General features: G+C 40.8%; 1 protein-coding gene across 8 annotated transcripts in view; it reads right to left on the minus strand.

Annotated features, from left to right (window-relative positions):
- Window positions 1-12,300, minus strand: part of XPA (XPA, DNA damage recognition and repair factor) — a 34,176-nt gene that overhangs the window by 17,611 nt on the left and 4,265 nt on the right. For 7 of the 8 annotated variants that reach the window (XR_013443765.1, XR_013443764.1, XR_013443763.1 and 4 more), the window contains exons 3-5: window positions 9,319-9,424; window positions 6,382-6,547; window positions 4,555-4,672 (exon numbers count right to left, since the gene is read on the minus strand). Coding sequence is in view for 4 of the 8 variants with exons in the window: in XM_036092837.2 (XP_035948730.1) it covers window positions 4,555-4,672; window positions 6,382-6,547; window positions 9,319-9,424 (390 nt within the window). In the remaining 4 variants the exon portion in view is untranslated. Of the gene's footprint in view, window positions 1-1,731; window positions 1,962-4,554; window positions 4,673-6,381; window positions 6,548-9,318; window positions 9,425-12,300 lie in introns of all 8 variants that reach the window. The other variant, XR_013443766.1, reaches the window with a different exon arrangement.

The following is a 12,300-nucleotide window of genomic DNA, read 5'->3' on the forward strand; positions in this document are numbered from 1 at the left end:
TCTCCTAACGTGACACACGTGGACACATCACCAGGGAAGGACTCCTACCAAAATGCCCACTATCTAATTGTGTGAAAATGAGCTGCTAATAAACCTAAATGAGGACATTCTGCAAAACAGGTGGCAGTCTCCAAAAATGTCAATAGTCCCAAAAACAAAACAAAACTGGCTGAGGACCTAAAAGAGTACAGATATGCATCAACCTTGATTGGCCCTTGGATCCAACAACTAAAAAGCTGTGAAGGACATCAGAACGACTGAATGTCTAAGACCTACTAGACAACATTATATTATTAACTTTACTGAGTATGACACTGTTTTTCCAATTACACAGAATGTCACTGTTTACAGGAGATAACATCCTGAAATATTAAGAATCACAATGTCCTCACGCAGCTCTTAAATGGGTCAACAAAGCGTGTGTGTGTGTGTGTGTGTGTGAACAAATGTGGCAAAATGTCAACATCTGGTGAAATAAAAATTTTTTAAATAAAGATAAATACATCTTTTACATTACTTCATTTAAGCAACTTAAAACTTTGGAAAGTAGAGGTCACCACCTACTGCTGAGTGAGAAGAGGAAGGCAGAGAGGGCAGACCTTGAAGGGCAGCAGCGCCTCGCCGCTAGCCCTGGGGACAGGAGGAGGGGTCACGCCCGGCAGCGCCGAAAGCCTAGCTGAGCTGGAGAACAAAGCAGCAGGTTACCGGCTTACAGCCTCCTAGTCCTGCGGGCCTAGAATTTCACAGCACAGAAAGCTGTGGACTGCCTCTCTGGAAATTTATAAAAATGTTCACAGTAACCAGTCTTGCTATGGATATCTTCAGATAGTTACTCTTTTTACCCAAAGAAGTCTTCCCTTAAATCCTTGTTTCAATGAAAAATTTAGTTTATGCCACTCCGAAACTTGTATTTTATTTGCCTGATATCCTACTTTTGTAGAAGAGACAGCTTGTATTCAAAGAAGCCCAATGCTGTTTAGGAGGTAAACTCAGGAGAACTAGCTGAGGGAGACAAAATGTTTCTAAATACTTGATGGAAGGGCAGGAAGTTGCATAGGGGGCTCCTTGTTAACTAGAGGAAAAGTCACAAGGAAATAGTAACATGAAGCTTTGATCTGATCTTGTCCTCCAAATACTGAAGCAGAGGAACATGGAATTGTATCCTTCAAACTCTTGAGAGAAGCCCGAAAACAGTCATAAATAGAACCACAGGCCAGAACGTAAGATGTCCCCACACTCAGTAGGAGCCCCCACGTGGGCTTTTCTTACCCACCTCTTTTGAGGGGAAGAGTACATAGTAACAAACAATGAAGAATAATTTTCCATTTTTTAGAAGGCTTACCTCTGTCAGTACTAAGTAAGAGAACACAGAGTATAACTTGAAAGAAAAGCCTCGTCTCCACCTTATTTGTAGAGAGGCATGCAAGCCCAAAACGTCCTGTGTATTTGCACCAGATGAGAGTTCTCATCCAGTGTCAGAGGCGGCACGTAATGCATTTGTTGAAATCCAGTTAAACTGAGCAGCAGTGATGCCCTCGTTTCTACTGCTGCGTGCTTGCATCTAAGAGATCTAGAACAATTTGAATTTGCTGACAATAATTGTCTTTTACTTTGCCTATATTTATAAATACCTTATACTATTTATACTTAAATTTCTTTGTAGTAAAACCAGTTCTTTCTCAAACTGCTAAGTAGATCACATTCTCAAAGCAGGTAAATGTAATCTCTTACCTTTCCATAAAGAAGTAAGCTTTGTGTCAGCTTCTTTGTGGATCAAAATCAGAAGACCAAGAGGAACCAGGTTCCAATTTCTTTTCAACTAAACTTTTAGACTTGCTTTTATTCCTCTCTGTTCTGAGCAAACTGCACGGTAAGGTCCTTGTTTCTAATCTCTATAGTGTCTACTCCACTCTCAGCCCTTTGTGGCCTAGTCAGGAGAACTGGAACATGTTCACCGACCTCTAAAGTAAACCAACGAGAAGGAGCCATAATTAAACAGGGTACCACACCGACCTCTGCACAGGAAAACACCAGAAGACAATGGAGTAATGCTTTCATAACTAAGAGCGTGCTCAGGTTTTCATATGCAAGGGAAACTGGAAAACACTCAGATTTGGAGAGACTAGGAAAACATACCACTCAGAAAAATTTCCTCAAAAAGACATGCTTCATCCCAACAAGAATGGAACTGAATTAAAGAAACCAATCTTAAGGGTCCATGAAAAAATTCAGGGCAAATTCAAACTCTTCAACGAAGAAGGAAATCCATAGTTTATCTGGTGATTAACAGCAGCAATTTAATACAGTGAAAAAAAAGCCAATTATATTTGAGTTTATGTTTCTTTAAAACAATACCTATAAAAATTATATAAATCTTAGAAGAACTGTTCTATGCGTACTAATATTTGATCTATAGGATCAAATTTTTATAATTTGATTTTTATAGAAAAAAAGTATAAAAGAGATGCTATAATCTTTTACTGTTAGTCAAATTAAGGAACTTAGCCACATTTAAATGACCTCTTGACCAAACTACAGAGATAGTATCTAAATAAAAATTACAGACCGCCCCCCCTTTTTAAAGTATTTCATCACTTGCAGGTCTAAGTTTCTAATTCCTTTATCCATATACTATAGTCTACACCAAAATACCATCAGGAAAGTGGCTTCGAGGGGCAGCAGAGAGGGAAGAGTGGAGGCGATTCAGGTAGCTGGAGTTACCAACAAGCCCAGGCTGGTCTGTAATGAGTCTGTAACTCTGCCTTCCTCTCTCAGGCCCAGTAAGAAGCTTCTGTTACTTTCCCCCTCCAGGCTCTCCTTGATGCTGGAAGAAGGAAGGGCTGGGGTAAAATGTGAGGTGGAACATAATCTAATAAAAGATTAAAGGAAAGGACCAAATTGAAAGAAGTCTTTCCAAAGCCTCTCAGTCGGTCCTTGCTGGTGTTTTCAGTGACCTGGTACAGCAGCGGCTCATGTGGGGAAGATTCTTCAGTGAAATGCTTCTACACGGCACAGTTTGCCACAGGAAATCTAACCAAGCCAGAGAAGTGTGCTTACCCCCGATCCAGGAGCTGATCTCTTAAGTCACTATAATTTATATAAAGACATATATAAGGATGTTTATCATGAGGTTTTTTTTTTTATCATGAGGTTTTGATAAACTTCATAAGGGTCCAACAGTGCTTCTATTTTTATAAGAAATATTTTTAAAGAGTCTGTGTGTAGAAGAGAACTAGAAAAACAGACATTAAAACGTCACTATTGATGGTCTCTGGGCAGGAGACTACTACAAGTTCTTTGCAGTTTCCGAACTTTTCTGCACTGCACACAAATCAATCTTGTACTGAGAAGAGGGAAAAAAGATCCTCACAAGAAGAAACAAGGCAGGCTTACACTCAATTTTTGTTCCTGCTGTATTATTTAACACATCTGAGCTATCTTCCAAAACCTCTTCTAAATGCTAAGCACAAAAGCAAATTTATTTATTATGGCTAAGACACTCATTTTAAATGGATGTATACAAACCCCGTAAACACATAAAACACATGCTGTCAGATGCACCACACACCACACCAGGACTCTACATGTGCTGCCGGAAGCACATCTATGCCCGCCGTGCAGGACTCTCCAGGGAGTCCGTGGTCCCACCGAGTCTGAGTGCTCCCACTGCTCTGACAGCAGCCCACGCTCACCATCACGGTACTGACCACACTCCAGCAGGAGCCGGACCAGCTCGGACTCCAGCAGGACGCTAGCACAGTGCCTGGTGACGCTGCTGGATGCGCTGATGGACGGACTGACGCACAGACGGACACACAGACACACACGGACAAAGGAATGGATAGACAGATGTATGGGCAGAGGAATGAATGTACTGATGCAGACTTTCGGTTAGGAAAGCCTGCTTCCGGTCCCACCTCGCTAATGACTACTGATGTAACAAGTCACTCTACCTTTCTAGGTCTTTTATTCACATAGAAGGAAAATGATTCGACTTGCTGACATGAGAAGGCTCCTTCTAGCTACTAAATTAGAGGACTAACACTTAGGCATGATTTTTTCATTTTAAGCAATTAGAGAGGTTTGCTGGTGGATATCCTTTTTATAACCCTGTTAGTCATATTTAAGACTGAACTGATGCCAAATCCTTGACCGAGGATATATCCCTGATCTACCATTGTTCCTATATAAACACACAGTTCACTTTAAGAGGAGGATTTCCACACTTTTTAGAACTGCCGTACTCTGAGGTTTGCACCGAGAGCCTCAAACACCAACCTGCAGAGGGCAAACTTTCAGTATTTTCTTGTTTCAATCTATGAAAAAACATTCCAATCTACTGTGACAGATCTTTAAACAAGAACAACTTACCTAAAGTCTTTTTGGAAGTCAATAAAATACAGTCCTTCATGAGATCAATGTAGCCACTTTTTTTTTTTTTAAGATTTTATTTTTAAGTACTCTCTATACCCAGTGTGGGGCTTGGACTCACAACCCTGAGATCAAGAGTCTTACGCTCTACCCACGGAACCAGCCAGGCACCGCTTCACTTACCTTTTACTTTCTTATCAAACTTCTTCTGTTTCATTTTCTCTCGGTTTTCCTGTCGAGCTTCCTTTGCTTCTTCTAATGCTTCCTGACTACCCCAAACTTCAAGAGACCTCTTCACAATCTACAACACAGAATCCAGATTTAAGTTGTTAAGTATTATAAAGTCATAATGATTAAATCCACAGACACCAAAACATGATCTCACTCAAGGGCAATTTTTTAAGTATTTGAAATTTTGAAGAGATTTTAAATAGTGCTAAGAAACAACTCTAATAACACCTCTATCTAAGCCTATGGAACCTCAGCCTAAATGTAGGCTTGATTAGACTCTAAGTGCAAGAGCTGTCCTCTGACTGTAATTGTTTCTCTGCGACATTGTTTTCACACAAATCCACCAAAGTACCAGTAGTCAGTGGGTCTGCTGAGTTTTGTCACACTCGCCAAAATAATCTGCAGACCAATTAGCAACAGTCCGTCTGAATATGAGGTCATCTCCAAAAACTTCTCACACAGAGAATCAGTCACTACTGCTCTTTTCCTCCTTGGTCCATTACTAACTTCTGATCTTTACAATGTCAACTTTTTTTTTTTTTTTTTAAACTCTAGTACCTGAATGACCTAAAGTCTTTATTCTAGTTTAAAAACTTTGCATTATAATATCTTTACTCTTTATAATATTTATTTACATTTAGGAGACTAACAAACACACTAAGAATTATGCTCAGGATCTCTCTCACAATATGTTAAGGGAACCAAAATATCAATCAAGGTAGCCAAACTCAGATTTCTTCCTGACATGATCAAGTGATATCCTGGCATTTCCTAAATTCTCAAACATCACCTTTTCCACACTTTAACACCCCTGAAATGCTGCAGCACCAGCCACCTGCTCACCGATGCTTTAACAGTTGAGTCAAAAAGTGGTTCAGAAGAATTGGACTCTGAATGCAAAGAAGTTTAGGAATACCTTAATAAATCTGTTGTAGTTGCATTTCTTATGTATGTATGCACAAGCATGATATATAGCAAAAAAAAAACCTAATAAATCTAATGGCACTATTTCAGTAAGTATAAAATAAAAGCTTCAAGTGATAAGAAAGCATTGGGTTGGCGTTTTTTCATTTTAATGATACATAAAATAATGGTGAATCTTCTAATTAATGGTGTCTTAGGTTTAATAAAATTCAATAAGTGACTGGCTTTACAATGTAGTTTCTTAATTTTATTTGAAGCTACTAGGATTTTCTAGTATTTTCCAGTCAACCTGCTCTAAACCAATGCCTCTCAACATTTTTTTATATAATGGCACAAAAATAGAACGTATGTACTATTCTAGGATAGATACAGGAGGCTCTGACTCAAGGCCCACACTAAGTGGGTACCTATCTCCGCACACCACTACAGCACGAGAAGTTGAGAAGATCCACTCTGAAACACAGCAGTTACATGGACACTTGACACTGTTCCAGATGAGCATTTCCCAAGTGGAGTTAGATTTTAGGCATCTGTGAAATTCCTGAAACTTTCTAGGGTTTTCATTTGGAGGGTGGGCGGGTAGGGAAATGGGGCCCAACTCTTAATCCCAACCTAGTTCCCCAATTGTCCTAGTAACACTACCTGACAGTAACATATCTGCCCCAAAGTGCCACACCAAAAAGTAAACCCAGATGTTATTAAATGTCGTTACATACGACTATGACTCATATACAAAACAGAAGGAAAAGGATCTTTTTAGCTCTGTAAGCAAAACTAAACTAATTATACCTAGTTTACAATTAAAACTTCACCCAACCGAGGACTTAAAATGACCAAGTATAATGTATCAGAGACCTGTAATTTTAAGTAGAGTTTCATATCACCCCATTGTGAATGATGAGGATTCTTCTTCACAATAAATTTAAGAGCTGGTTCTCTTTTTTCTAAATCACAGTCTTTCAGAAGGTATTCTTGTTTGGCTTCTGTTTTAGTTATGAGCTTGTGTTTATCATCAGCATCTCTGAAAATAAATTAAGTCCAGTACTATGTTAGTTATTTTAAATAAACTATGTTTTCAAATAGTCCAACAACCTAGGGGCATGCTTGCCAAAACATTATTTTAAAACAGTTTTTCCTGGGGTGCTGGGTGGCTCAGTCAGTTAAGCATCTGCCTTTGGTTTGGGTCATGACCTTGAGGTCCTGGGATCGAGCCTTGCATCAGGCTCCCTGCTCAGCGGGGAGCCTGCTTCTCTGGCTCCCTCTGCCCCTCCACACCTACTCAGGTTCTCTCTCACTCACTCTACGTGCTCACTCTCCCTCAAATTAATAAAAAAATCTTTAAAAAAATAAAATAGCTTTTCCTTCAATTCTCACGGTCAAGTTAGCAGCATAAAAATTCTAAACAGAAAAATACTTTATCTTTTACTTATTTGGAGAAGCTATATTATATTAGCAGCAGATCCAGGTCATTTAATAAGAATTTCTTTCTACTTACTTGAAGTCCCTCTTTGCCACAATGGATTTGAAATGACTAAGAGTACAGCAAATATAAATGAGAAGACTCAATGGGTAAGAAAATATCTCATGGATGGAATATAAGGAATATAAGTATACAAGGTCCAACTACGCCAACACACTTGAGTTTCCAATTGGCTCTGAGCTTGTTCAAAGTCAAGGTAAAAATGGAGGTATAGTCAGTCACACAGTTCTCATTTATTTTGTTCTCCATCTACATGCCAGGTATGACTCAAAGTACTAGAAAAACAGCAAAGAAAACAAAGCCTTGTTTTCATGAAGCTCCCATTCTGGTTAGGAGAAGACAATAAGCAAACATAATGACAGATAAAAGTGCTATAAAGAAACACAAAGCATGGTAAAGAACGGAAAGTTTGATAGACTGGGTAATCAAAGAAGGCCACTGATGAGGGGGCATTTGAGCAGGGCCCTTAAAAAGTCAGAGAACATTCTGAACAGCTGGAGAAAGAACATCCTAAGCAGAGAGAACAGCAAGTGCAAAGGCTCTAGGGCAGGAGTGCGCTTCACAACTGGACTCACGGCAAGTGAGCCAGCGGGGACCAGAAGGCTTAAGGGAGGGAAGACGGTGAGGAGGGGCGGGAGATCAAGTCTGAGACATGCGGGAGCCCTCTAAGCAGTGTGGAGACAGTTCTAGTCTACATGGATTAAAAACTGTTGAAGAGTTCTGACTAAAATGTCTCCGTAGAAGAAGCCAATGGTGCAAAGTTGGGGGCACAGGCCAGTTAGAAGACCACCAGTGCCGGGCTCCAGACAGGGGCTGATGGTGGCCTCGGCTGAGGTAGTGGTGGGAGGGGCGAGGGGGCGAAGCAAGGATCTGGAAGGAACACAGATCCAACTGGATTTGGAATTAAACACGGGATAAGCAGAGAAACAGCCAATGAAGTTGGCCTTTACTGAAATGAGGTATAGGTCAGGGAGGGGAGGAGAGACTTAAGATTGGGAATAACTTCATGAAAGCTAAATAACTTAGAAGTTTAAGCTAAAAGAGGGGACAGGTACTCTACTAAAATTAAAATCTTCGAAGACATTGAAAGGAAACAGAATGGAGGGCTGTGTTCCTAATTACTTTAAAAGTATCTTTTTTCCAGACTACTACACAACTTTCTTTAAACTGATACATTAGTTGCTTCCATCTTCTCAGGGAAATAGGATTATATGTGATAATTTAGTTCCCAAAAGCTATCCATCCTTACTTTAAGAAGTGATAATGCTGTGGCTCTTAACCACTGTGTGTCAATTGGAACAGAGTTTATAATTTGTAATTCCAATTGCAACCACATTTTTTAAAAAACATTTTTTTTTAAAGATTTTTATTTATTTGAGAGAGAGAGAGAGAGCACAAGCAGGGGGAGCAGCAAAGGGAGAAGGAGAAGCAGGCTTCCCGCAGAGCAGGGAGCCCGATGTGGGGCTCGATCCCAGGACCCCGGGATCATGACCTGAGATGAAGGCAGACGCTTAACGACTGAGCCACCCAGGTGCCCCGGGAGCCAAACATTTCCAGTCACAGATCTGATCGTGAGACAAGCAATATCTCCCATTCCCTCTTCTCAGGATTCTACCCAGCAACAAGTCAGTGGGAATGTCTCCCTCCCCTGCAGCAGGGACTCGAAGAAGCCAGGTCCTCCAGGCAGGTGAGCAGTTGATCTAGGGTAGCAGGTCCAAGAAGAAGGACCAGGCAACAGAGAAGAGGGCTCAGTAAGAATCCCAGATGGGGTCTTAAGGCATGAAAGACACCAACACAGGACGTGCTGGGGTAAACAGTAGGGACGGAACCAGGAGGAGTGAGAAGCATCATCCTGGGGTGACAGAAAGAGGCCAGAGGCCAGGAGAGGAAGAAAAAGGATGAGAGAAGAATGTGACTTTTCCTCCTCTCTTCTCTCCCCTCCTCTCACTGAAGGCCCCAGTCCTCTGACCAAGGTGTCCGCATACCCCGGGGTAAGACACAGGGGACCCTCAGGGACCAGGGGAAGAGAGGGGTTAGGAACTTGCTAATGAGAGAGGGTAAAGACCCACCAGGCCCAGAGAAAGGAGGAGGACAGATCTACAGCTGAACCAGGGCTGTCCTCATCACTGTGATAAGCACAGGCTTCCTGTATTTCTTTGACAAAATGGAAACCACAGAAATTTTAGGAAACAGCTAAAACAAAAATTGTAATTACTAATATTAAATCCACATGGATCTAATTATGGTTTTGCACTAAACCTACATGCAAACAGTAAACTTTAGCAATTGAGAACATCGTCTGAAATAAGTACCTGCAGTTATCACAAGTTGCCAGATCAAAGTGGCTCATAAGGTAAGAATCCATAAATTCTTTACCACACTCTTCACATACTGCATAATCAAATTCCATAACAGGTCCTAAAGAAAGGAAGGTTAATTCTTTAAGTTTACTTTTTTGTGACTTAGAAAAATGTATTTTCCCCTATCTTAAGTTTATCAGCATGTACTTTATAATGGACACAAATACATTTACATCAAAGACAAAACCATGATTAAGTAATCTTCTATTTATCTTAAAAAAAATTTTAAGGAAAAAACTATCAATTCATCAAGTACGTTTGAACCCAAAACCACGTGTAAGGTGCTTGTATTAGCTCTGTATTGCTGCTGTAACAAATGACCACAAATCTTCGGGCTAAAATAACACACTTATTATCTTACAGATCTGTAGTTTGTAAGTCTGACACGGGTCTCAGTGGGCTACAGTCAAGGTGCAGGCAGGGCTGCATTCCTTTCTGGAAGTTTTAGGACACAATCTATTACCTGCCATTTTCAGTCCTGCCTTGATTCAGGACTCCCTTCCTCCAACTTCCAAACCGGCAGTAGCAGCTTCTCCCATCACTCTGGCTTCTTCCATAATCACATCTCCCTGTGCCTCTCTCCTGCCTTTTACTTTTAAGTACCTATAATTACACTGGGCCCACCTGGATAATACAGAATAATCTCCCACACATCTCAAGGTCTTTAACCTTAATCATATCTGCAAAGTCCCTTTTGTTATGTACGGTCATATATCATGGGTTCCATGGTGATTGGAATGTGGACATCTTTGGGGACCGCTATTCGACCTACCACCGTACTGTTGAAAGTACAAAGGAGGTGAGTCCCAGAGTAGAAGGGAGCAGAGGGGGCTGCTTACAGACAGGGAAGATGGATACTAACACAACACGGAAAGAGTGGTAAAGTGCAAGTCAACAGCAGAAGAGACAACACAGAATTCACTTTCAAATGGGAAACTTTCTCCCCCTCCACTCCACCCTCCCCACCACCACCACCAACAGAGTAAATACCTCAACAATGAGACTGTAAACTTGAGGGTGAAGATTATATTTAGCTATATATCCTCAACTCCCAGCACAGAAACTACTCCAGGTAGAGTAAAACTCAATTTTTTTGAGGACTTCAAATACCTGGCTAAGGATCTTTATCCTATAGAATTTCTCAGCAAATCTGAAAGTTTGGTTCTCTCAGCAAATCTGAAAGTTTTACTAGTACGTCTTTAGGATGATAGCTACTGCCAACCCCCAGTGGAAAGAAGAAGGGAGTCATCATTTGTCCAGTTGGTTCGACACATTCCTATCACTGCCTTCCCTTACCTACTTCCAACGCAACAAGGTCAGTTAATATTCTACCACCCCTTAATTCCACTATCTCCAAACTCTAACAAAAATATCACTCTTCCTTATAAAATATTAGCGGGGCACAGCTATAGACAAAAGGAAAAGTTAAAAATAGAGTCAAAGATCTTCAAAAACTTGATTACTAGAATGTGTTAGAATGGAGAAAAACAGAGGTCTGACATACCAATTAGGAGACTACTGAACAGCATTATTAATCGAAAGCCATAAAATGTGCAGAACATTTTCCTAATTTTAGAAAGTCTTTATGATGGAAAATTTTAAATGTACATGATGATTTTTCTACTCCTTCACCCCCTTTATATTTACCACGTGAAAATTGGCAGTCTAGTGTAAGCAAGAGCCTTCCCTCCCCGCCATTCACTCACTCATGTACCTAATTATGATACAGACTCACAGATCCCTCTTTTGTCCAATGGCATTATCACTCAGTAGTGTCCTTATTGACTCTGGTGCTCAAATGGTCTCAGATTTGGCTAGCAGGAGCCCCTTCAAGCTGTGTAACACACTTTTATCACTTCTGAACGCTTACATATTTCTGGCATTACAGAATGTTCCAAACTCACCTGGTGGCCATCCTGCCCCAACCCTAGAATCAGCTATTTCTCTGAAGGGCCCTGGCTCCTCTCAGTGGGGGAACAGTATCAGAGTCCAAGATCTGGACAGCAGGTATGCTCACTGCCACTGGGTTATCTTCACTTCAAGGCCCTTTCTGTGGACAGAGCTAAGAAATACATGCACATGTGTGTACACATATGTGTGAAGACATGCACGTGTGTGTACATATATGTACGCACACACACAAGTACTCGTACGTGCACACATATCTTTTTGAGGTATAACTGACATTGTATTAGTTTCAGATGTCTAACATAGTGACTCAATATTTACATATATTGTGAAATTATCAAATAAGTCTCGTTAACATCTGTCACCATAGTTTACAAAATCTTTCTTATGAGAACTTTTAAGATCTACTCTCCTAGCAGCTTTCAAATATGCAGCACAGTAATATTAACTAGTTGCCATGCTGTACAACACATCCTCATGACTTACTTTATAACTAGAAGTCCATATCTTTTAATCACCTTCACCCCCCGTTCCCTTATCACCTTCCTAGTGATTCTGATGAACCTCTATTCTAGATTATAAAAGCATTTGATAGGCTTTGCTTTATAGGCAAATGACCCAAATAATTTAATGGCCCAAATAATTTTGATTTTTCTCAGCTATGCTGAAGCTCTTTAAAAATTAACAAAGGGGCGCCTGAGTGGCTCAGTTGGTTAAGCATCTGCCTTCAGCTCAGGTCATGATCCAGGGTCCTGGGATCGAGCCCCACATCGGGCTCCCTGCTCAGTGAGGAGTCTGCTTCTCCCTCTCCCTCTGCCTCTCTTCCCTGCTCATTGCTCTTTCTCTCTGCCTCAAATGAATAAATTTAAAAAAAAAAAATTAACAAAGAAAACATGATAGATAGAGGGGCGCCTGGGTGGCTCAGCTGGTTAAGTGTCTGACTCTTGATTTCTGCTCACGTCATGATCTCATGGGTCGTTAGGCTGAGCCCCACGACAGGCTTTGCGCTCAGGGGAAGGAATCTGC

The sequence above is a fragment of the Halichoerus grypus genome, chromosome 14 (assembly GCF_964656455.1).
Source record: "Halichoerus grypus chromosome 14, mHalGry1.hap1.1, whole genome shotgun sequence".
Taxonomy (NCBI): domain Eukaryota; kingdom Metazoa; phylum Chordata; class Mammalia; order Carnivora; family Phocidae; genus Halichoerus; species Halichoerus grypus.